The following is a 23751-nucleotide window of genomic DNA, read 5'->3' as shown; positions in this document are numbered from 1 at the left end:
CCCTGTCCCTCGAGATGGTCCACTGCCATTGTCGTTTGCTCAGCAGCGGTTGTGGTTCCTTGCACAGCTCGAGGGTGTCAGCGATATCTACCATGTACCAGCGGCGCTTCGCCTAGTGGGGAGCCTAGACAAAGATGCCTGGCAACGCGCACTGAATACGCTGCTTGCTCGTCACGAGTCGTTGCGGTCCGTCTTTGTCACCGTCGACGGCCAGCCAGAGGTCCAGCTCTTGCCAAAAGAGCTGGAGCTGCCAATAGCCTACCGCGATCTGTGCGGGACACAGGACATAGGAGTGCAGCTCGAAGAGTTGATTGCCCAAGCTATCTGTGTGCCGTTCGATCTCGAAAACGGCCCACTGATTCGCTCCGAGCTAGTCCTGGTTGCTCCAGATGAGCACATCTTCTTGCTGACGCAGCATCACATTGTTTCTGACGGCTGGTCGATTGGGGTCCTCGTCCGCGAACTGAACGAGCTCTATGCCGCCTATTGTGCAGGCGACTCCGATCCATTGCCTCCGCTCGCCATCCAGTATCCTGATTATGCGGTCTGGCAGAGGCAGTGGCTGACTGAAGACCGACTGCAAGAGCAGGGGTCGTTTTGGAGAAAGACTCTTGCAGGCGCACCTGTGTCCATCGACCTGCCCACCGATCGCCCTCGCCCTGCTCAGCAGTCGTTCGCAGGCGCGGAGGCGCCTATTCGACTCAACCCCGAGCTCACCAGTGCACTCAAGCGTCTCAGTCAGCAGCATGGTGCCACGCTGTTCATGACCATCCTTGCCGCCTGGAGCACTGTCCTGTCGCACCTCTCTGGCCAGGATGATGTGGTCATCGGTACGCCAAGTGCCAATCGCTCTCACCAGCAGATCGAGAACCTGATCGGCTTCTTTGTCAACACTCTGGCGCTTCGTATCGATCTGTCTGGGGATCCAAGTGTCAAGCAGCTGCTGGGACGCGTCCAGCAAACCACTGTGTCTGCACAGGCCCACCAGGATCTGCCATTTGAGCAGGTCGTCGAGATTGTGCAGCCGCCTCGCAGAGTGGACCAGACACCGCTGTTCCAAGTTCTCTTTGCTTGGGAGAACAACGAGATCGGCAGATGGCAGCTCCCTGGAATCGAAGTGGAGCCGATGGATGTGAGTTACAACATCTCCAAGTTCGACCTGGAGCTGGGACTGTCCGAGGAGAACGACACCATATCTGGTGCTCTTCGCTACTCCACTGCTCTCTTTGATCGGTCGACCATTGACCGCCATATCGGGTACCTGCATGCTGTACTGCAGGCCATGGTCGACAGCACGGCACAGAACGTCATGGAGATTGATCTTCTCGGTTCGCAAGAGAAGGAGCTCTTGCTGCAGACATGGAACGCGACCAGCACGAACTATCCCGATCAAGCTTGCATACACCAGCTGTTCGAGAGCCAGGTCAAGCAGACACCAGGTGCCATTGCCCTCGTGCACAAGGACGGGTCACTGTCCTACTGCGAGCTGAATGTACGTGCCAATCGACTCGCTCGCCGACTCATCGATCTGGGAGTCGGACCCGGCAGCTTTGTTGCTACAGTGCTGAGTCGTTCATTCGATCTGGTGACGGCTCAGCTGGCGATCCTCAAGGCTGGAGCTGCGTATGTCCCAATCGATCCAAAGGCCCCGGTGGAGCGCCAGGTGTATATTGCATCTGATTCTGCTGCATGTCTGCTGATCGCTCATGAGGATTCGGACATCCCTGCTGCACTGCAGACCCCATTGCTGCGCTTGCCTGCAAAAAGTGCAGTTGTCACAGATGGGCCAAGTAAGTACCGACTGCAGATGAGTGCGAGAGCTCGTGTAGACTATTACAATGCTGACATGAATCTGACCCATCCATTTGTTTTCTTCCCCTGCCTCTTCTTAATTTATTAGACGCACTCGATATCAACTGGAAGTCTTCGAGTCTGGATGTTGCATATGTAATGTATACCTCTGGGTCGACAGGCTTGCCCAAGGGAGTGCTTGTGCCACACCATGGTATCTCTCGCTTGGTCGTCAACAGCGGGTATGTCGATATCGGACCTGAAGATCGTGTCGCTTTCGCCGCCAATCCCGCTTTCGATGCCAGCACCTTCGAGCTCTGGTCGCCTTTGCTGAACGGTGGCTGCAGTGTTATCATTGACGCCGATACCTTCACAGACCCCCAGCGCCTTGCTGAGGCTCTGGACCGCCACCAGGTCACCGCGATGTGGCTGACCATGGCTCTGTTCAACCAGTACGTGCTGACAATCGGCTCGGAACTGTCCAAGCTACGGTACCTTCTTTGTGGAGGCGAGCAAGGCAATCTGGAGTCGTTTGCTGCACTCCTGCAACATGGCGGACGTGTCCGCCTCATCAATGGCTACGGACCCACAGAGACCACTACATTCGCCACCACATACGAGGCAACAGCAGGCGCAATCGAGCGGCTGGAGAAGCTCCCGATTGGGCGACCCATTGGCAACACACAGGTCTATGTGCTGGACAAGCGCGGTCAGCCTGTGCCGCTGGGAGTGGTTGGAGAGCTGCACATCGGCGGAGCAGGTGTTGCGAACGGCTACCTCAACCGACCGGAGCTCACAGCCGAGCGGTTCCTCCCTGACCCCTTCAGCCAGCACAAGGGTGCTAGTATGTACAGGACTGGAGACCTTGTTCGGTATCTCCCCGACGGCAACTTGGTCTTTATGGGTCGCAATGATGACCAGATCAAGATCCGAGGCTTTCGCATCGAGCTGGCTGAGATCGAGGCTCGCCTAGTTGAGAACCCAATGGTCAGGCAGGTAGCTGTGGTTGCGCTCGGCAACGATAGTGACAAGAGGCTGGTGGCCTATGTGGTTGCAAATCCCTGTGAGCGACTGGCCCATACGCTGCGCGCTCACCTGGAAGGCTGCCTCCCTGAATACATGATGCCGGCTGCGTTTGTGCGTCTGGACACTCTGCCGATCACCAACAACGGCAAGGTAGACCGCCGCGCGCTTCCTGAGCCTGATAACGACGCACTCGTGACTCAGGACTACGAGGCACCTCTGGGAGAGACCGAGACCGCAGTGGCTGGTATATGGTCCGAGTTGCTCAAGGTCGGCAGGATCGGCCGGCACGACAATTTCTTCATGCTTGGCGGACATTCTCTGCTCGTTGTCCAAATGATCGAGCAGCTGCGACGTATTGGGCTCACTGCCTCGGTCCGCGTCCTCTTCGAGACGCCTACGCTGGCTGCATTGTGCCAATCGCTCACCAAGCACCGAGCACTGGTGGCACCGCCGAACCTCATCAAGCCTGATACTACCAGGATCACACCGGAGCTGCTGCCACTGATTGATCTTACTCAAGATGAGATCGACGCTGTCGTGGAGCAAATACCTGGAGGAGTCGCGAATGTCCAAGACATCTATGCGTTGTCGCCTTTGCAGGATGGTATGCTCTTTCATCATATGCTGGCCACCAAGGGTGATACATACCTTATCACTGTCTGCATGGCCTTCGAGAATAAGGACTTGCTCGTTCGCTACATGGACGCAGTCCAGAAAGTCGTCAATCGCCATGACATTCTTCGCACGGCCATTGTCTGGAAGAGTGTATCTACACCAGCACAGGTTATCCTGCGCCAGGCTCCGCTTTCTGTCACCGAGATCTTCCTAGATCCAGCCAACGGTTCTATTGCCAAACAAATGCTGCGCTATGTTGACCCTCGTGAACATCATATTGACCTGACGCAAGCTCCATTGACGCGGTTTGTCATTGCGCAAGATGCGGACGGCCGGTGGATAGTAGCACAATTGCTGCACCACCTTATCGGTGACCACTCTACGCTGGAAGAAATGCATACCGAGATTTATGCATTCCTCGCGGGACGAGGCGGCGCTCTGCCTTCACCACAGCCATTCCGCAACCTTATCACACAGGTTCGCTTTGGACTTGGTGTTGAGGCGCACGAACGCTTCTTCACAGAGATGCTAAACGATATCGACACGCCCACTTTGCCGTATGGTTTGTCTAATGTTCACCGCGATGGCCTTCATGTCTCCAGCAGGCATTGTGAGTTGCCACAAGGCCTGAATGACAGTCTCCGCGCGCACTCAAAGCGCTTAGGAGTGAGTCTCGCCAGTTTGTGTCATCTTGCGTGGGCACAAGTGCTCGCTAATTTGAGCGGACAGCATCGCGTGGTTTTTGGAACAGTTCTTTTTGGACGTATGCAAGGTGGATCTGGATCAGATCGTGCGATGGGGCTCTTCATCAACACGTTGCCCTTTAGAGTAGATGTGGAAGATTCAAGCGTCCTGGAAAGCGTACGCAAGACCCAGAACGGCTTGGCGGCGCTTCTTGAACACGAGCACGCCTCCTTGGCGCTGGCACAGCGTTGCAGCAGCGTTCCTTCTGGTGTACCACTCTTCAGCACAATTTTGAACTACCGACATCATTCCACGCTATTGGAAGACGGCGTAACCATTTCTGGTATTGAATTTCTCGAAGCTCAGGAGCGAACCAACTACCCATTCACTCTTTCTGTGGAAGACGGGGGCACAACACTTGGGCTTACAGCTCAGGTTGTGCAGCCATTTGACCCTGCTCATATCTGTTCTTATATGCGCCAAGCACTGTTAAGCCTATCCAACGCATTGGATCGCACACCCGACATTCCGGTTCAACGACTGGACGTCTTACCGATTGAGGAGCGCGAATTGACTGTTCGGTCATGGAATGCTACTGCACGATCTTTCCCAGATCATGTTTGCGTTCAGGAGCTTTTTGAAAGTCAGGCTCAGCAGTCGCCAGAGGCTATCGCTCTCGTTTTTGACGGCAAAACACTCACTTATCGGGAGTTGAATGCCCGTGCCAACAGCCTCGCCCGCCAGCTCGTGGAACTGGGCGCCAAACCTGGTGACTTCATTGCAACCATGCTCAGACGCTCATTTGAGCTGATCGCCGCCCAACTCGCGATCCTCAAGATCGGAGCGGCTTATGTCCCGATTGATCCAAAGGCCCCACTAGAGCGTCAAATATTTATTGCAACTGACTCTGCTGCGCGCGTGTTGATTACGCATGTTGACACGAACATTCCTACAATACTTCGGACCCCACTGCTCCGTTTGTCCGTAGATGATACTACTGAAAGCGATGGATGGAGTAAGTTCAAGTAGAATAAGCTTTCTATCCTATATTGGCCCTGCTTATAGGTACTGATTTTTTATTTTATTTTATTTTTAAGGCGCCTCGAACCTCAACTGGGTGTTCTCTAGTTTTGATACCGCATATGTGATGTACACCTCTGGGTCGACAGGCTTGCCCAAGGGAGTGCTTGTGCCACACCGTGGTATCTCTCGCTTGGTCGTCAACAGCGGGTATGTCGATATCGGACCTGAAGATCGTGTCGCTTTCGCCGCCAATCCCGCTTTCGATGCCAGCACCTTCGAGCTCTGGTCGCCTTTGCTGAACGGTGGCTGCAGTGTTATCATTGACGCCGATACCTTCACAGACCCCCAGCGCCTTGCTGAGGCTCTGGACCGCCACCAGGTCACCGCGATGTGGCTGACCATGGCTCTGTTCAACCAGTACGTGCTGACAATCGGCTCGGAACTGTCCAAGCTACGGTACCTTCTTTGTGGAGGCGAGCAAGGCAATCTGGAGTCGTTTGCTGCACTCCTGCAACATGGCGGACGTGTCCGCCTCATCAATGGCTACGGACCCACAGAGACCACTACATTCGCCACCACATACGAGGCAACAGCAGGCGCAATCGAGCGGCTGGAGAAGCTCCCGATTGGGCGACCCATTGGCAACACACAGGTCTATGTGCTGGACAAGCGCGGTCAGCCTGTGCCGCTGGGAGTGGTTGGAGAGCTGCACATCGGCGGAGCAGGTGTTGCGAACGGCTACCTCAACCGACCGGAGCTCACAGCCGAGCGGTTCCTCCCTGACCCCTTCAGCCAGCACAAGGGTGCTAGTATGTACAGGACTGGAGACCTTGTTCGGTATCTCCCCGACGGCAACTTGGTCTTTATGGGTCGCAATGATGACCAGATCAAGATCCGAGGCTTTCGCATCGAGCTGGCTGAGATCGAGGCCAGGCTTGTCGAGCACTCGCTTGTGCGGGAGGCTACGGTGCTTGCACTCGACGACGACAGCAACAAACGGCTGGTGGCCTATGTGGTTGCCGATCCCTGTGAGCGACTGGCCCACATGCTGCGCGCTCATCTCGCAGCCAGCCTCCCCGAGTACACGATCCCCGCTGCATTCATCCGCTTGGACACTCTGCCGATCACCAACAACGGTAAGGTCGACCACCGAGCGCTCCCAGTGCCAGACAGTGAAGCCTTCGTCAGTCGCGACTACGAGACTCCGCAAGGCGAGATCGAGACTGCACTGGCAGCCATCTGGGCCGAGCTCCTCAAGATCGATCGAGTTGGACGCCACGACAACTTCTTCCTGCTCGGAGGGCATTCACTACTTGCTGTTCGACTGGTCAATTATATCCGATATAGTTTGGATCATGATCTGAAGCTTCATACACTGTATGAAGCGCCCACTATCTCAGAATTGACACGAATGATACTCGAGAAGGACAAACAGGGAGATGACGATTACGGTATTTTGCTGCCTCTCAAGCTAAAGGGCAGTCGCCCTCCGCTGTTCTGTGTCCATGCTGTCTTCGGGCTTAGCTTAAGCTTTATTGGTCTATCCAAGCATTTGGACCCTGATCAGCCTATTTATGGACTGCAGGCACGCGGTCTCGATGGTCATGAGCAACTGCCGGAAACGATTGAGGACATGGCTCAGGATTACGTTGACCAAATCCGCCGTGTCCAGCCTCATGGACCATATCATTTACTAGGTTGGTCGTTTGGCGGTAGTGTCGCTCATAGCATGGCGACGCAACTTGAGAGACAAGGCGAAGAGGTCGCGTTACTTGCTTTAATGGATTCCACAGTTGACTACTCCATGCTTCCAGACCAAATCGATCCTACTCAGGATGAAGCCCTGCTCGAGCATCTCGCTCGATCTGGCGACAAAGATACAGCAGAGGAAGGCAGGGCGTTATGGGAAAGGGCGCGATCAGTGATCAGGAATAATTACCGACTCGCAAAAAAGTTCTCGCCGGATATCTACAGCGGCGACTTATTGTATTTTAGCGCAGCAGCCCGGTCAGATCCGTTTACGATAAGAGCAGACCCGGAAGGATGGAGGTCCTTTGCGCTTGGCAACCTCATGATCCACGAGGTCGAGTGTACGCACTTGGAGATGGATATGCCCGAACCAATGGCTATGATCGGATGCGTGCTGGCATCGAGTCTTGAGGAGTTGCGACATTAAACTGATCTTGACATATTTTTTCATTTAAATAGCTGCTAATTTTCACAATAAAAACTCTGCAAAAACTCGAAAATAGATTTATTGGGTTGTGGTCTTGTTGGACTTTATGTATTCAGCATACGCTATGCTGCAAGGTGAACAGCATAGGAGCAACAGCCCCAATGTTATCTTTGTTTGGTGGACCAAAATCAAAGTCGCCTTCCTTATTCCTGTAACAACTTGAAGAGTATAAAGTCACGTGCACCAGGGACAAGTTCCGCGACTTTAGCACATATTCGATTGTGGATCTTTACACCACCTTCTGATCTCCTCAATTCTTTTGATACAGGCTATCCTGAGCTCTGGCACAGATCACGGTGCCGAAATACACGTTGATGAACTTTTCCCTGGTAACCACCATAGGTTGCTGCTGCAACTACTTGCATATTGGCGATGAATAAGAACAAGGCAGCGATCGCGAGCTTGTTGAAACCCGTGGTGGAAGTGGACTGGATGTGCCCATGTCATTATCCTACAAGCCAACCTCCCCCCTCCCCCTTCCCATCGATCCTATTAACACTCATTTTTACCCATCTATGCAGTTCAAAGGATATGAGCAGAGGTGAGACCAGTAACTGGGTCCCTTTACATCGACACTTTAATCGAATTGTGTACCTTCTAGTAAATTTCTTCAAAGGGGTGCTCCTCCTGCTCCTACTCCTGTTCCTGTTCTTGTTCCGTTTGGTCCTGAATCCACCGAGTCAAGCTGGGAGACCCTTGATGATACCATGTTCATTCCTTCCCTCCCATAATCGGAGTACAAAGGCCAAGGATTATGTAAAACCGAGTGCTGCAAGTTGGAAGGAAAAAAAATTCGTTTTTCTGTGTACCGCGGCACGACCCTCTGCATGCCGGAGTTCTGCTGCCACTCGACGTGTTTCGTCGGTCGCCCTTTCTTATCTTTGTGAGTACACTCTATAGGACCAAATGCCGTTCTACCGCTTTCTTACCTTGTCGATAGTACAGCAAAAAAAAAAAAAAAAACTCTTCCACCCCTCCTCCTCCTCCCCCAACATACACATGGTGCCATAAAATCTCCATTGTAGTCTTCGTATTCCATAACATATAGCATTGGCGATTGTGAGTACAGCATCCAAGTGGGAGTTAAAAATGAGGCACCGCGTGCTGTTCAAGTATTCTGCATTGGTTTTTAAGCTCAATCTGCAATTTCTTCCTGCTCACCCCAGCAAAGAAGTGAACAAGGTTTCATTGACCATGATTCGCGTTGTTTATTGCAGTATGTCGTATGTGTAGTTCAAATAAATACCTTCCGGTATCTCTATCTATTGACGCCGAGGGCATATAAAATCCTGGCTCCAATCCTCGCTACCGACACAATTTCTGCATACAAACAGTCCAGCGGGATCGACTTTGTCCTTAATGACCTTGAGACGAGCATAATTCGATCCAAAGAAATTCTTTTGCCAGTTGGGCTCGTTTGCGTCGGCCTCATTGAAGTATGCACCCGACCCTGGAGTAATATCTCGCAAACGCTGGGTTGCCTCTGTCAGTTTGCGGGCCACGAGCTTTTGTTCCGCCAGGGGAGTCGTGTTCTCCCATCCTACCCCCACTGCAATATGTATCAGGGCCTTGCGCCACGCTGGGAGTACAGAGGTTTCAGCAGAGGTACCCTTAGTGACCTGTCCCCCAGCAACCAAATGGGTAATAAGCACACCGAGGGGGTTGCCATAATTCAAGAGATCGCCTTGGATGTTGATAAGTGCGTCTGTGAGCTGACTGATGCCTTTGGAGGACTCGAAGTTGCGACGAGGGATAAGACGCGAGCCGAGAAGTGTGTTGGTTCCAGCATTGGTGTCGTTCGAGGTAGCGGCGGAGCCCGCTTGGAAACATGACCAGAAGGTGGGGAAACTGTAGACGGTGCCGTTGATTTTCACATTACCGAGGGATTCAACATATTTAAGGAACGGCGACAAGCTGTTCTCGGCAGTCGTGATGTTGGCGTCTGGCAGGTAGTAAGACACGAGCATGACGTCGCGCAGGAAATAGGAGTATCCTGACCATCCAGTCTCGGACCACTCGACCTGATGAGAGAGGAATCGGCTAAGGACCTTGCGAGCGGTCTCTGTTCCGTTGAAAAGTAGCTGGTACGTTGCCTGGTTAATGTTTTTGAACGGAGAATGGGTCTTGTAGACAGCTTCGACAACCACACCAAAAGTTGCACCTCCGCCTCCACGGAGTGCCCAGAAGAGATCCTTATTTTGATAGACGTTGGCAACTTTAAGGTCTCCATCAGCAGTGACGACCTTGTACTGAAGAACATTATCGACGCAGAGACCATGACGAGGCGATATAGGGCTGTGTCCTCCGCCCTGGCAGAAACCACCGCTGGCTCCCACTGTTCCCTCAGCACCACCAACGACAATAACGTTGTGTTCGTCTGCGGCTTTGTAGACATCCTTCCACAGAACTCCTGAACCAAGGATGACGGCACCATTGCTGCTGGTTCCATTTGCAGCTCCGTCTGGCACAAAATTGTCGTCAAAGGCGATGCTCTTCATATAGTAAACCCAGAGGTTGAGGGACGATGCTCCGATACTGCGCCCGAGATAGTCGTGCCCAGTGTTCTTGATGACAAGACGGATATTGTGTTTGACGGCAAACCGAACCGTATTCTGGATGTCCTCAATACTAGTGGCGTTGACGGTGTACAAGGGAACAGCCCCCTGGTCACAGGGAGCGGTCTGATTGAAACCGAGACAGGCCTTGCCATCAAGGACCTCCCAGTTGGTCTGCTGTACGGCGCCAGGCTGGCGCTGTCTCCAGTAGTCGAAGTAATAGCCCTTTTGGATCTCCTGACATGTGGCGCTGTCGAAATGAGGATCGTGACAAGCGTAGGCAGCCGGCTTGGTGGCGATCAGTCGGCCACCAACGGCTTGGTCAAGTGTTGACCAGGTGGATTCGTTTGGCCAGCATGGCTGGAAGGGCAAACACCGACAATGGCAGGATACAGGAGTGGTGGCTTGAGGTGCTGCAGTGGCCGTGCTGCTCAGGGCCGCGGCGAGCAGTGTAGTAAGGAGTGCAAGCGACTGTACTGCTGTGGAGTACATGTACATATGGTGGTGTGTGTAAGTAATGTCGACGTATGACAAGACATGGTCTGTGTGTTGGAATGGTCTTTTTATACTGCAAGAATCTGGAGTAGTCACGACAGCTCACGTTGGCTGTGGTCCATCCATAGATCGTGAAAGTAGGGCGGCGGCGCTAAACCTGAAATATTTGTCGACTTTCGGCTCCTTCAGCCAACATGCAATTGACGGCCTTCGCCAATGCTCTAGAAGAGAATAAGGCTTCTTGGCGAGGGCTATTTCAGCAAAGCTTGCAGAATCACCGGACTCACTTTTCACCTTCTTGGCAAACATGGTACATGTAGTACACGGATATCTATCCACAAATATGTCGTTCGGGTTCAAGGGCAGATTTAGTCCTCCTGTTTTGCTTGACCGAATGCCTCTGTACAAACTATTCTGGAAGGGGTTTCACGTACAGGTACGTGAGACTGTATACTTGGACGCCGTGTGCCCGAGCAATATTTTGACATCTACCTCGCGGCGCTCACATTCGTTTCTACCCTACTCGTCGCAAAAGAATGCTGATGGCATACATCGTGAGCATACTTATGCTGTGTATGCATAACACGTATGGACTATGGAATTTGAGATACGACATGAGATGCAGTAGTACTGGTCGCATAACTGGCACAGAGCGTTATCAATGCAACCATTGCAGCATCCCGATTGTTACACTTGGTAGCCAGGCATCTACTAAAGGTCGTGATTTGGTACAGCCCGCAGAAGGCGGTGGGTGACACAACATATCGATTGCAGTCGTGACACTGAGGGACGCTGAACCTTCACTTCAACGACATCACATCAATGGGGTGGTCAGGACATGGCCATCGACGGTATGACGATCAGGCAGGGTGATTCATTAACGGTTACACATCGATCGTTCTCCAGCATGGTGGTAGAACCTATGCAATCGTGAGCCTCGTTATCTCAGGCCGTTACAGCGCTGATGATATCGTGACTACACTCACCCATAGTGCTGAGACCGGACAGGCAGTGGTTACCGAACGCTCCTACAACACTCTTGAAGGGGTCGCCACAAAGTCGTTGGACTGTGCATTGTCTTTGATATACAACAGTGAGGGAGATTTGAACAACATTGGCTTTGGATCCTTTTCTCATTAAGTCTTGGGAATTCAAATAAACGAGCGTGTCTTTGATCAGGGAGCATTGCTTCCAGAAATGAAGTGTTGAGGGGCACTTGATTTTATGCAGACTATGGGGTGATACAAAAGGTAGAAAAAGGTGGTTATGATGATTGGTCGTGTGTTCAGTTGCATGGCAAGAACGCAAAAACGCAAAGCGACTCAGCCCACCTTCTCAGCCATGCAACGACCCTTATTTTTGGCTGATGGATTGGGTGCGCGTGAGTGTGTGTCAGAGGGCGGAATGGTGCGTCCAAAGCACGCTTGTACGAATATGGCAGGTGGGTGCCGCTTGAGAGCCCTTCCTGGGTTGGATTGGATGTACATGTTCGTGTACGCTGAAAGGGTGGTCTCATGACACTGCAATGGTGCGTCATTACTGTTGTTTCTTCTGTGCCTGGATGGTGCTCTCCTGTCCACCCATAGATCGGTGCCAAGAATCGGTCCCCAGGGCGCGCCCTTCCCCGGGGACTCTCGTTGGTCCCCCCATCTTCTTCTGCTGCTGTGTTTCCAAAAAAAAAAAAAAAAAAAAAGAGTCATACACGACAGGTGTGACCAGCAGGGTACTGTCTGGTTCCCTGGTGCTATGCTGCAGTGCCCCAGCAGCAGCGGTCTCTTCTTCACCACCGCACAGACGAGCGAAAGATAACAAAGGCGCACACGGACTGACTGCAGCACATTTTCCTTTTTCTTCCTGTTCCTTCTTCTCGTCGCTCCATCGCCCCTCATTCTCTAAACCACTCCTCCATTCGGCCTTTCTTGTCCTCCCTTTCTTCTTTCCCTCCTTCCTCCCCTCTTGCCACTATCTGTTTCCGTCAACCACCTACTGTGCTCCTAGCACCTGACTCTCCCTCCTACTCTTCATTCCACCACAATCGAGTGCAATGTCTCATGCCAGAGCTGCGAATGTCACTGACGACCTCGAGCACCTCGAACTGACACAGGAAGTATCTGCTGCCCAAGCAGAGGACTCTCAAAACGAAGGTGACCAGCCCTCCTCGTCGCGGCCCCCTCTCAGCTCGTTTAAGGATCCACGCCGGGTCTCAATCAACTCTCTAAGCTCCAATGCGTCCTCCTCCACCATCAAGTATCAGCCACAGCAAGACCCCTCCTATTCTGGCTCAGGGACCACTGGATCAACAACACCAAGACGACCCAAACCATCCTATCGCCATTCCGCCTCTTTGCTCAACCCAGATAACACCACGCCTTCTGGAAGTCGTCGTCGAAGACCCCCACCCGGAAAGAGACCCGAATCAAGTCGCTCGTCTATCCGACAGCGCAATCAATCCTCAGGCGACGACGACGACGACGACGCGGAAGAAGAACAGGAGGAGGCAGACGATTACTTCGGGGATGCGCGGTCTCACCACAGTCGGATGCGACGAGCCCACTCTCGTAGGTCCACTCGCCCCTCACCCTCGAGGGACTATGATGATCGCTCTCTGGACGGTCGTGAACATCATGGACGCCGTTCTGACGGAGACGTGGGCGAATACGAAGACGAGGGCCACGGAAGCGATAACGAACCATTGACACTCAAGGATAGACAAGAGGTACGGTTCAATTATCCAGTTCCAAACGTCGCTTGTGGTTGTTGTGTCTGCGCACTGGTTATATTGCCGCCCTCTCTTCCCTGAGCATTTGGGGTGTTTGTGATCACGTTTGATTTTGGAAATCCTATCGCTGAAGGCGATAACAACCACGAGGGTCATTGAGAAGGTGCTTTGGGTGATACGATGACCATGGATATGGGTTCTGGTAGTCGGCAGGCACCACAAAATCTTACTGTCGCCTGTTTCTGACGCGCGCTCTTTTTTTTTCTTTGTCCGACCGACCCATAGACTCTCAATCAAACACATCCGTTCGGTCTGCCGCTTTGGAAACCAGCGCTGTACAAAAAGTCGCGATCAGTCATCCGCAAAGCTAATTCCGCACTGCACTCCCAACCATCTTCCGATCTATATCTCTCGGTCGGGAACGTGCTCTGGACACTCATCTTTGGCTGGTGGCTGGCCCTAGTGTGCTTCATGGTTGCCATTGTACTATATCTGACGCCATTCGGAGGGAGTGCATACGGGAGAGTTGTCCTTGGACTGAGCTACTACCTGCTATGGCCCTTTGGGCAATATGTGGAACGGGAATTGTCGCCCGGAGAACTCAGGACCGACAGCCTTCGAGCCTCAGCAGTACTGGATTACAGTGGCCAGGATAATGGGGGCGATGAATCTCGACCCCTGCTCTCCAGGAGTAGTTCAGTGCTGGAGCGGGAACGTAAGGAGGAACGGCACAGACGCATGATCTCGACTATCAGGAATCTTCCCAGGCACATCTATCATCTGGGTCTGGGAGGCATCGTCTACTACATCTTTTACTATCTGCTGATCGGTAAGTTTTCATCTCCTTTAGTTTCCAGTTGGCGCGGAACGTGATATCTCTTTGTTCCTTGCGTGGATATTTCTTTTGCTAATGTATGCTTGGGATCAAACTCCGCTTCAATTGTTGTTTGTAAACTCAGGACCGCTGCATCTGTTCGTCTCCTGTTTGTGCTGGTTCATGGTCGTCTCGATCCCCATGGGCAAGTTTACCTATGTCCTGGCAACACACCTGCATCGGCACCCACTGCAACTCAACTTTAAACGCGGCAGCTCCTTGTCACTTTCGCCTCAGCGGTCAGAAATCCTGCTCTGCACTTATGACGCGATTGGATTCCAGTACTACAAATATACCTACGACGGCACCAACATTATCTTCATCAACTTGATGCCCGTTGTACTCTTTACCATTTTGGACGAGTATGTTCTGACGCACTATCTCGGGCACAACTCTATGTTGACCTCTCCGGCGGTGATCTTTTCACTGGGATTGGCGTCAGTCATTCCACTGTCGTACTTTATCGGCATGGCGGTCTCCTCAATTTCTGCTCAATCGTCTCTGGGTATGGGAGCCGTGATCAATGCGACATTCGGATCCATTATCGAAATCATTTTGTACACTGTTGCACTGACGCAGGGCAAGGGGCTGATCACGGAGGGGGCTCTTATCGGAAGTTTCTTAGCAGGACTCTTGCTGATGCCAGGCACGAGTATGATGAGTGGTGCTGTCAAGAAGAAAGAGCAAAAGTTCAATGTCAAGAGTGCAGGTAAGGCAACATGCCGAGCATCCCTCTGAATGACCTCCTGATGCGGATCACCATGCTGATCTATGGCTGTTTCCCTCTACTTAGGTGTTACTGCGACAATGCTTATCATGTCACTCATTGGAGTCTTGACGCCAACTCTGTTTTATTCAATCTATGGCCGAGTAAGTAGCTTGGCCGGCTCGTGGATGGCTCTCTTGCTGGCTTGTCAGCTTACATTACCCCTCCATTTTTTTTTTTTTTTTTTTTTTTTTGCGACCATTGTATAGTTCGAGTTGCGCTGCACGCCATGTCCTGAATCAGTGCCACTGCCCATCGAGGCTTCATGCCAACGTTGCTACCACTACCAGCCCAACCCTGCGGATGATATCTTTTTCCAAAAGAACGTCAAGCCGCTCATGTATTTTTGCTGCATTATTCTTCCCTCCGCCTACTTGATCGGTATCTGGTTTTCGCTCAGGACGCATGTGAAGCAGATCTGGCATGAGCCTCAACAACCCTCGATCCGTGACTCTTCGATTTACAGGAAACTGCTCCCGACGCACATTGTCCAGCAGTTGCTTCACTATGGATCCAGTACCCATACGGCTCCAGTGCATCGACCAGATGGAGATCCTGAGATGGGAAGTCAACTTGCTGGAGAGTATCAATCTACGTCTGTCAACGGTATGCCTGGAGAGAGACGTCCACCACACTCGGCACCGGCAACTAACGGTGCCGTTCCTACATCGGCACTTCATCCTGCTGCGCATGGCTTGCTTTCTTCGTTGTCTATGGATCAGGATTCACTCAAACATGAGCACGATGAGGAGGAAAATGAAGAACATGGAGGTCATGACTCGCCCAATTGGTCCAAGGCAAAGAGTGCAACTGTCCTTCTTAGCTGCACTGTCTTGTACGCCATCATTGCAGGTAATGGCAATGTTTCGTTGAAATGGTATCTTTGTCTGGGTTGCTTTTTTGTGCGCGACAAGCATGTCTAACCATATTTACGCTATTTTGCGTTGTGTCCGTATTCCAACAGAAATTTTGGTCGACAGTGTGGATGCGGTGTCTTCGATTGACGAAAAGCTGCTTGGATTGGTGCTATTTGCACTGGTGCCGAACGTGACGGAATTCATGAACGCGATCTCGTTCGCGATGTACGGGAACATTGCACTGTCAATGGAAATTGGATCAGCCTATGCGCTGCAGGTGTGTCTGATCCAGATCCCGGCGATGGTGGCGGTATCGGCTTGGCTGAACTATGGCAAGGTCGAGGTGTGGAAGCACACGTTCAACTTGATATTCCCGCGATGGGATGTGTTCAGCATGCTGTTTTCAGTGTTCTTGCTGACCTATACCTACATTGAGGGGAAGAGCAATTACTTTAAGGGAAGCATCTTGATACTGAGTTATTTTGTGTTGATGGCAGGGTTCTACTATGCACCGGCGTCGCCCGGCAACGGTGATGTGAGCATTATGATGAGGCCGTAAGGCTTGCTGGCTTGCTGGAGTTTGCTACAGTATCGTTTTCGGTGTGTTCTTCGAGTCTTGTACATTTTTTGAATGCTTCGAATAAAGAAATCTGCGGCCATGACAAGCATAGATAAACGTATATTCTGTATCCTCTTACTGGATAGGAGGTTCACTTGTAGGTCGCAAGTATCCAGAGCGTGTCTAGACGCGTATCAATGGTGAATAGACATCTTTTACTCCTCCTCAGGTAGCTGGTTCATGCTCAGCAAGCCTATGGTTGACGTGAGCACGACCTGATTCATGCATGCACGCAACATGATACCCTTTTGGCTTTGTTTTTTTTCTCTGCTCTCCCTGGAAGTGGTATGTGCCCTTTTTGCTCACACCTTTCCTATCCTACCCATCCTTGGGGAAATACGAGTTATCACCCGCCTTTGTCTACATAGTCTACACCATGCATTTGATAAGGGGGGGGGGGGGGGGGGAAAGGATCTATCTAGGGGACATTTGAGCATCGTAATGTTCTTGGTCTGCTTTCTGATGGGGGTGAAATCTGCCGCTTTCGCTGTATGCCGCTATCCTAGACATCATCTTACCCATGCATGGCCAATAAATATATCTGCTAGACTACGCGCCAGCAACCAAAGAAGTCTCTCGAGGCGCATGTGAACATTTGACTGACTGAATATAACAGACGCCTTTCTTTTTTAGGATAGGTTACAGTTACAATGTTATAATAAATGTTACGCCCCATGGTTTTTTGTGTTTCGTGTTCCTGCATGAACGAGAAAAAAAAAGTGGGACAATTGGGGAGAATCGTAGTACTACATAGGAAAAAAAAAAAAAGGAAGAGGCTGTTTGTGTTGTATACGATAACACTCATTCGCCTTGATGTGTAGAGACGAACGTCTCTTTCGCATGTGGTTATTGATCTGTGTGAGGGGGGGAGTAAAGCAGGAGGGGTGGAGGTTTTTTTTACATATATTGACACGCGCGTATGTGTATGTGAGTATGAGTGTGCATAGCATTGTGCAGATGCTGACGCGAGCTATACAAAACTACCGGCAGATAACGCGATTGACGTCGAAAAAAAAAAAGAATAGCGAATTGGATATACAAATAGACGCGTCGTTATTGGAAACTAAACGTAATGGGCCTGATTATTCAAGCAAAGAAACGCAAAAAATGAAGTGACAATAGAAGTTCTCTCCGAGGAGGAAACAAAGTAAGCGTGAGATACTCAAATTCCACGCGATTTGCTATCCACCGGTAGGGTTGTCAATCCAGTCCTGAAGTAATCGACTAGCTGGGTCAGTGAGTGATTCATGCGGTTGTGTGCATGGACTGCGTGCGTGTGGACAATGTCTCCTCTTCTTCTTCTTGGGGCACACGCTACGACTAGGAAAAGAATAACCGTTCCTGAATGAATCCCCCCGGAATGTCTCCAGAAGGGAAAGAGTAGTTTATTCTGCGCAAAATTTAAAATTGGGGTGCGGAAGACTAGTTTAGTCTGACCTCTGTAATTGTTAAAAAAAGGGGGGGCATTCGACCAGTCACAAAATCGCACTCAAACTGACTTTTTCCTTGCCACGTTTTACACTTTTTGCACTGACAGGACTGAGTGGAAAGATGTCCTTTTTTTTTTGCTGAGCAATTCGCGATATAAATATCCATGAACATTCCTCTCTCTCTCATTCAACCCATACAACCCATACAGCACCTGAGAAGGTCATAGGTTCATTGGTGTGTAGAACAAGATCCAAACTCATAAGGTGTATAGACTATTGCCAACAAAAGATCCTTTCCTTCCCCGGGTCTCTTCAAAAAAAAAAAAAAAAAAGAGTGCACACATCTTTTGTTCGCTTGGATTTTTTTTTTTCGAGACATGCATCCTGATGCAACTGTGCACCATCCTCCTCCTTCCCTTGCTTCCTCATGGCTCTCTTAAGAGAGAGAGAGGGAGAGTTTGGTTTGGGTCGCTTATGAAATCCTTTCTGTGGGTCTACGGAAAATATTCAGGGTCCGCCTCGCTCAAATGTATGGGAGCCAAAAAAAAAAAAATAAAAAAAAAAAGCGCGCGCTGAGTTGTCATGGGAGGAGTGGAAGACGGAGCCTTACCAGAACGGATAGATGGATGGAATCCTTGGGAGAGACGAGTCGCGATAGGGCGCACGCTTTAAATCAGTCCCGTGGTATTAGTATTGGCGCCCGAGGGGCAGGTGTAGTCTATCCTCTGTATGAGTATTTTCGAGGTGGTAAAATGGGAGTTTTGGATATGTCTCACAAAACCATTCTCTGTGTGTCGCCTCGCCTCCTTCTTGTGGTCAAAATTTTGTTTTTTGAACAGCAAGTCGCGTAATCCTCTGCGCGCTGCGCTCCACTGATGGCGGTGGCAAGTCCTTTCGCCTCTTATTCTCCTCCTATCCTCATATCCTCGGCGTTATTAAAGAACACGGAGTCTAGGGGTCTACTACTATCAAACCTGGCCGTGATCTGAGTGATTGAACGACAACAAACACATACACGTGTGTATGTTTCGTACTATTTAGGCACGCATATTGTTGTTTAGCTGTACAGTACGATGCAGCATGCGCCGATCAATGGTTGCTGTAGTCCAACGTGCTTCCTATGATGATGATCTCGGATATAAGTTTTGTTTGAAGCCTGAACCATAAAGCAAACGAAGTTACCTACGCGGCAAACAAAAGACGGAGACGTGATCATAGGGCCAAAAAAAAAAACACGTTTCAGCAAGATATACACCTAGCCTATCTAGCTACCTTTGACAACAGCTCGCCTTCTCATATAACCCCTTCCAACGCGATGTTGTTTGCTTGCATGAATTCGCAATGTCGATGTGTGTATGTGCGTGGGTGCGTGTGTATATGCACTTGTAGATGGTGTCTGTGCCCAGACGCATCCGGTCATGCAGTCCATGCAGACCTAGACTTGCATGTTACAACCCAAACAAACAAAAGGTACAGCACGCTTAGCTAGCAAAACCTGTTTATTTCCTGCATGCGAAGGTCTTCTAAGAAAAAGGCGCGCAGTTGTTGCAAAACGAAATCTAGGCGGCATGCGATAGGTAGCGGCCCCATCTTGCACACGCAATAAGGGATCTAGGCGCTGCTGATCATGGGGTTCAACGCTTGTGCTCAAACTACATATCCGCCGAACAGAGCTGATTTGTTTTCAACCCCTTCCTTTTCCCAGCTTGCCCTTTTCGTTCATATTCATCACTTGCTTGGAACCACTCGTCCTTGGATTACAGGAATACTCAGTCAGTCAAATATCCGTGAAGACTATGGACATGGTGATGAACAGGATGAGACCATGTGCTAGACCAGGATAAAAAAAGGCACGTCTATAGAGCAAGCAGGACAGCGTGGACGCGATCGGAAATCGTCAAGATGCTGTCCGCTACTACTGTTACTGGGCACCACTTCTCATTCCACATGGATATTCATCAACACGGACGTCCAATTGTTGACCCCAGCGGCAGTTTGCTTACTTACGGAAGGAAAATAAAAAAGGCTCGCTGATTCTGGACAGGACCAAAGTTGTACTGTAACAGGAGGTGCGGCACAGGGCTGTGTGCATGGCATCGTCCGACCTATGGCGATCATTTTTCAATTATCGCAAGCAGCGTTTACAAATACGTGGATGGTCCATCCGTCGGGATCTTTTGTATTCATATACAAAATGTGTCCGCTTGGCTTCCCGTTAGATATTCACCATCCCATGGTCCATGGGTCCATGGCCTTTTACACAACGCTGCATGTCTCTTCCCCCCCCCATAGGTTTCATCAGCCATATGTGGTATAACGAGACATACATTTTTCATCTATTGCATGCTCACCTATCCCTCGCTTCCTTCCTTGAGACAGGGTTCGATGCAAGCGAGGTCTCTTCCCACACTTTTCTCCTCTGGCGCACAAAATTTCCTGCGAGAATCTTTGAAGAAATATGGAAATATGGAACATTGGAGATGAGATACATGCAGAAATGAAGGAATATGGCACAATTGAAGTAAAGAGAGGAACACAGGAGGAGCCTTCCGGGAGGGGAAACACATTTATGGGTAGCCTTGGCGTACATTTTTGTGGCATCTGGCTTTGGTCACGACCATAAAGATCGTACCCGTCTCCGAGACTCTTTCATTTTGAGATTGCGCCATGTCTTGCTCCACCCCAATGTTGAGCCGAATAAATCATGTTTGTCACCTACACAATTGTCGATTAAAAGCGCTACCGATGCTGGACCATCTTTTTTTGCTGGACACCGCCATCTACATGCACTGGCAGTTTTTACTGCCAAATGTCCGTAAGCATAGCAATTGGAGAGTGTGCGACAGTACGTTTCGCCATTGTCTGTGTTCATGAGCAAAGAGGATTTTTTTTTTTGCTCCATGGTCCCGTCTGGACACAGTGATGGACCGCACTAAGCACCAAGGGGTAGATAGGGTTTCTGTCAAACCAGAAAAAATAAAATAAAAATGGTTCGCTCTCAATCAAGTAGAAAACCCTATTCTTTTTACTTTGCCAATAAGATCTAATTGAGAAATGAATCCAATTGAACACACCAAACCATCCATGGCCCACCTAGACTAGCCCATGGGACTTTTTAAAGGAGAGGATGGTCATGCTTCTTCTCACTGTAAATGGTCCCATCAAGGACCTGTTGAGGATGGTCTCGAAGGCGAAGGCTAAGGGTTAGCGTTGTCCTCGATGCATTGCAGTAGGAGGTAGAGGATCGAAAAAAGAAAAGCGCACACATGTATGTTCCTCCCTCATAGTCTACCAACAGAAAACCACCCGCGCGAGCGAGAGAGAGGAGGAGGGAGAGGAAGAGAGAGGGGAGAGGGAGAGGAAAGGATGGTTTGTGTGACCAATGGGACGTGTTTTTGTATCTCAGCTTTCGTTCCTGCTTACCACACGCTCGCATTCACACACACACCACAAACGGGAAACAAAGCACGCACCAAGCAAACAAACGACTGAGGTGCTTCAGACCTTATTTCGCTGGGCGGCCCATCTGGGTGGCATCGCACCAATCCACAGGCCTCTCATTCTAGTGCTCCGTGTTTTCGTTTTAAAGAGGTCAGGCAACACTGGAATGGTTCCGCGGCGAATGCATCGGACGCATTCTCCCAGTGTCACCATGGCGCACATCTTGTTTCTTTAGATTGTAAGCATTGGATTGAATAGAAGGATAGAAACCCTGTGAATAGAATAGGATATCCTATTCAATCCAATAATCCTTCTGCCTTTCCAGCCCATCTAGGTTTTCTGGCTTGTTTGCAAGGTGCTTCTCGTGTGGTTGCACGCTTTTTATCCCTTCGATTTCTCTTTTTCCTCTCTTCTTTCTCCCCTGTTCACCCCACCTTGTCTTGACATCGTGCCTGAATTCCGTACTTTCCCCCCAACCGACCTTCTCTCATTCCTCATCAGTCAGAGCGCGAAAGACTCGTCAGGAACGAACTCACACCATATCTCATCCAAACCCGTCACTAACTTTCAATCAATCAACCAACCACTTCTCTCACCAACATCCTCTCAGGAACTTGGATAGAAACCCATCTAGGAAAACCAAAAAAAGACAAATACGTTTACTAACCGCTACTAACGAATAACAAAAAACCTCAAAAGAAACATAGGAATAGGAAAAAGACCATTTGTCGTGTCCTTTATTCTGCTTCCTTTTGTATTTATTGTACATAAAACAGGGCCCCAGGAAACGAAACCGAAAAAAATCCATCAATCCATCAAGAAAGAACCTTTCCATTCTCTTTCTATTTTTCTCTATATCATCAAAAAAAAGTCAAGTTTTTTTTATTCTTTTTTGAAATCTCCACATTTCTTTTCACCATGTCTTCTTCTACGCGATCCAGCCGGGTTTTGTCCTTCCCCACTGGAACTTTTTACATTCAATCGGGCATTGCAGGTCTTGTTCTCGATATCGAGACAGGATTCCTCAAGGACCCACTGAAGGCTGGTGCGCGCGTCGAGCTGACACACAAAAAGTCGTCCAAGAACAGCACTGATTCCTTCGCTCAATTCGAGCAGCAGCTCTGGAGAGCTGAGGAGGGATATATCGTCAATGTCCGAACTGGTCACGTCTTGGATATCCAGGCAGGCAAGTATTCTTTCTAGTTGGAACAAAAAAAAAAAGGACTTTTTGGGATACAATTTTTCAAGGGGGTAAGGGTCAAACGGAGAGCAAATGAACGAACGAGAAATCGGGTTCCAAAGGAGGAGGCGAATACTATCACTTGCCAAAAAAATAAGGAAAAGAAAAACTCAATTGGGGACATTTCTATGGCCTCGCATGTGTTCTGCTTGCTTCTTCTTGAAGGAAGAACAAGGTCAAGAGTAACGAAAATTATGTTCCCAATGGCCGTGGGAGTTGTTTCATGCGAAGGAAAAAAAAAACAAACGAACGAACGAACTGGCCACCTTCCAAAAAGAGAGAGACAACGGAAAGATGCATGAAGGATTTCACGATCTAATTCCAGGGGATACTGTTATCCCCATTGCACGGGGATTGCATGGCCATTCGTACAAACCAAACGGTTGCTAACCTGCATCGCATTTATGCGCTCCATTGGTACCTCACTTCACCAGGTGTTATCCGTGCCGGTTCTCGAGTTATCCAAAATGTCCGCAAGACTGGCAAGGTAAAGTGGAGACCATGGTATCACAAGGTTGAACCAAAGGGGTTTGTCGAACCCAGTTGAGTTGTGCTAAATATATTTTCAATGCTCTTGCTTGGTACCACTAATAGGACGCCGCTGGTCAGCAGTGGCTGAACGACGACGGTGTTCTGACTCTTGCCAGCAACCCGAAGTTCGTCATTGCAATCGATGGCGATGCCACTCGCGACGGAACCCGCATCACTATCCAAGAAAAGAAGGCATATAACGAGAAGCAGAAATGTACGTTCTCATGTCTTCCTATGGTTCTTGGAAAGAAGAAAAAAAAAGAAAAAGAAAAAAAGTGCTGCTCTTTGGGCTGACCAAATCTTCCTCGGAGTATTGTACCATATCGATATTGACAAACTGCAATGATATACCCTTGCTTTCCATGATACCACAGGGCACTATCCCACCGGAGGTGACAGCCGCCAGGTCTCGCCCTCGCCCTCAAGGGCAGAGTCCATTTCTATTCGCCCCGACAACTTCCCCCAAAGCTGGTTCTATATCAAATCAGCTGCCTCAGGTCTAGTCGTCGATATCGAGCACGGTTATTTCACAGATCCAATGAAGGCCGGTGCCCGTGCTGAGATGAACCACCAGAAGATCGACAATGGCGATGGCCGCCATACCCTCCTGGAGCTCCAGCTCTGGCGCTATGAGGCTGGTTTCCTAATCAATCGCCGCACTGGCTTTGTCCTCGATATCCAGGGTGGTATGTTATTCACGATCAATAGTTTTACCATGGCTAAGATGGAAGTGAGAGGAAACTAACAATCTGTTCGGTATTGGCATGATAGGCACCCTTAAACTCGCTGCAAGAGTGATCCAGTGGCAGCGCAAGACTGGCAAGGCAAGTTGTATTTTACTGTATTTTT

The 23751-nt window shown here is 50.1% G+C and overlaps 8 protein-coding genes across 8 annotated transcripts; 5 read left to right on the top strand and 3 right to left on the bottom strand.

Moving 5' to 3' along the window:
• Positions 1 to 6190: 6190 nt before the first annotated feature.
• On the top strand, positions 6191 to 7377 carry BC939DRAFT_462835 (Alpha/Beta hydrolase protein). The gene has a single exon (XM_051557178.1). It carries the CDS (start codon positions 6551 to 6553, stop codon positions 7313 to 7315), a length of 765 nt encoding a protein of 254 aa, XP_051408441.1. The 5' UTR covers positions 6191 to 6550; the 3' UTR covers positions 7316 to 7377.
• Positions 7378 to 7495: 118 nt separating this feature from the next.
• Positions 7496 to 8488, top strand: BC939DRAFT_462833 (uncharacterized protein). Its single transcript, XM_051557177.1, has one exon. The coding sequence runs from the start codon at positions 7748 to 7750 to the stop codon at positions 8273 to 8275; it is 528 nt and encodes a 175-aa protein (XP_051408440.1). The 5' UTR covers positions 7496 to 7747; the 3' UTR covers positions 8276 to 8488.
• A 20-nt stretch (positions 8489 to 8508) lies between these two features.
• On the bottom strand, positions 8509 to 10450 carry BC939DRAFT_462832 (uncharacterized protein). Its single transcript, XM_051557176.1, has one exon. The coding sequence runs from the start codon at positions 10426 to 10428 to the stop codon at positions 8638 to 8640; it is 1791 nt and encodes a 596-aa protein (XP_051408439.1). The 5' UTR covers positions 10429 to 10450; the 3' UTR covers positions 8509 to 8637.
• Positions 10451 to 12120: 1670 nt separating this feature from the next.
• BC939DRAFT_462829 (uncharacterized protein) lies at positions 12121 to 16319 on the top strand. Its single transcript, XM_051557175.1, has 6 exons — positions 12121 to 13141; positions 13430 to 13973; positions 14104 to 14727; positions 14812 to 14888; positions 14994 to 15636; positions 15749 to 16319. The coding sequence occupies exons 1-6, from the start codon at positions 12470 to 12472 to the stop codon at positions 16198 to 16200; spliced, it is 3012 nt and encodes a 1003-aa protein (XP_051408438.1). The 5' UTR covers positions 12121 to 12469; the 3' UTR covers positions 16201 to 16319.
• Positions 16320 to 19367: 3048 nt separating this feature from the next.
• On the bottom strand, positions 19368 to 20912 carry BC939DRAFT_291993 (uncharacterized protein). The gene is made up of 5 exons (XM_051551303.1): positions 20784 to 20912; positions 20410 to 20622; positions 20042 to 20136; positions 19694 to 19795; positions 19368 to 19546 (listed from the first exon to the last, which is right to left on the bottom strand). The coding sequence occupies exons 2-5, from the start codon at positions 20590 to 20592 to the stop codon at positions 19468 to 19470; spliced, it is 459 nt and encodes a 152-aa protein (XP_051408437.1). The 5' UTR covers positions 20593 to 20622; positions 20784 to 20912; the 3' UTR covers positions 19368 to 19467.
• On the bottom strand, positions 20403 to 21299 carry BC939DRAFT_291996 (uncharacterized protein). The gene is made up of 2 exons (XM_051551304.1): positions 20784 to 21299; positions 20403 to 20492 (listed from the first exon to the last, which is right to left on the bottom strand). Exon 1 carries the CDS (start codon positions 21124 to 21126, stop codon positions 20806 to 20808), a length of 321 nt encoding a protein of 106 aa, XP_051408436.1. The 5' UTR covers positions 21127 to 21299; the 3' UTR covers positions 20403 to 20492; positions 20784 to 20805.
• A 633-nt stretch (positions 21300 to 21932) lies between these two features.
• BC939DRAFT_291962 (uncharacterized protein) lies at positions 21933 to 22417 on the top strand. Its single transcript, XM_051551302.1, has one exon. It carries the CDS (start codon positions 22050 to 22052, stop codon positions 22332 to 22334), a length of 285 nt encoding a protein of 94 aa, XP_051408435.1. The 5' UTR covers positions 21933 to 22049; the 3' UTR covers positions 22335 to 22417.
• A 312-nt stretch (positions 22418 to 22729) lies between these two features.
• BC939DRAFT_480328 (uncharacterized protein) lies at positions 22730 to 23636 on the top strand (the record flags this gene model as incomplete). Its single annotated transcript, XM_051558928.1, has 4 exons — positions 22730 to 22858; positions 22966 to 23116; positions 23277 to 23588; positions 23611 to 23636. 4 exons carry the CDS (start codon positions 22730 to 22732, stop codon positions 23634 to 23636), a joined length of 618 nt encoding a protein of 205 aa, XP_051408434.1.
• Between the last annotated feature and the right edge of the window lie 115 nt (positions 23637 to 23751).

Source organism: Gamsiella multidivaricata (genome assembly GCF_025024155.1).
Source record: "Gamsiella multidivaricata strain RSA 2152 chromosome Unknown BC939scaffold_74, whole genome shotgun sequence".
NCBI lineage: Eukaryota > Fungi > Mortierellomycota > Mortierellomycetes > Mortierellales > Mortierellaceae > Gamsiella > Gamsiella multidivaricata.
This window is presented reverse-complemented; position numbering and strand designations above follow the sequence as displayed.

Excerpts from the sequence above, each read along its gene's own strand:
- BC939DRAFT_462835 (XM_051557178.1), top strand. The coding sequence starts at position 6,551 with ATGATACTCGAGAAGGACAAACAGGGAGATGACGATTACGGTATTTTG.
- BC939DRAFT_462833 (XM_051557177.1), top strand. The coding sequence starts at position 7,748 with ATGAATAAGAACAAGGCAGCGATCGCGAGCTTGTTGAAACCCGTGGTG.
- BC939DRAFT_462832 (XM_051557176.1), bottom strand. The coding sequence starts at position 10,428 with ATGTACATGTACTCCACAGCAGTACAGTCGCTTGCACTCCTTACTACA.
- BC939DRAFT_462829 (XM_051557175.1), top strand. The coding sequence starts at position 12,470 with ATGTCTCATGCCAGAGCTGCGAATGTCACTGACGACCTCGAGCACCTC. Across the intron at positions 13,142-13,429 it reads CACTCAAGGATAGACAAGAG|ACTCTCAATCAAACACATCC; the intron begins GTACGGTTCAAT and ends ACCGACCCATAG. Across the intron at positions 15,637-15,748 it reads CTTGTACGCCATCATTGCAG|AAATTTTGGTCGACAGTGTG; the intron begins GTAATGGCAATG and ends GTATTCCAACAG.
- BC939DRAFT_291993 (XM_051551303.1), bottom strand. The coding sequence starts at position 20,592 with ATGGAGCAAAAAAAAAAATCCTCTTTGCTCATGAACACAGACAATGGC. Across the intron at positions 19,796-20,041 it reads AGGAAGGAAGCGAGGGATAG|GTCGGACGATGCCATGCACA; the intron begins GTGAGCATGCAA and ends TGATCGCCATAG. Across the intron at positions 19,547-19,693 it reads TTTTTATTTTCCTTCCGTAA|ACGTGCCTTTTTTTATCCTG; the intron begins GTAAGCAAACTG and ends CTTGCTCTATAG.
- BC939DRAFT_291996 (XM_051551304.1), bottom strand. The coding sequence starts at position 21,126 with ATGCGAGCGTGTGGTAAGCAGGAACGAAAGCTGAGATACAAAAACACG.
- BC939DRAFT_291962 (XM_051551302.1), top strand. The coding sequence starts at position 22,050 with ATGTCTTCTTCTACGCGATCCAGCCGGGTTTTGTCCTTCCCCACTGGA.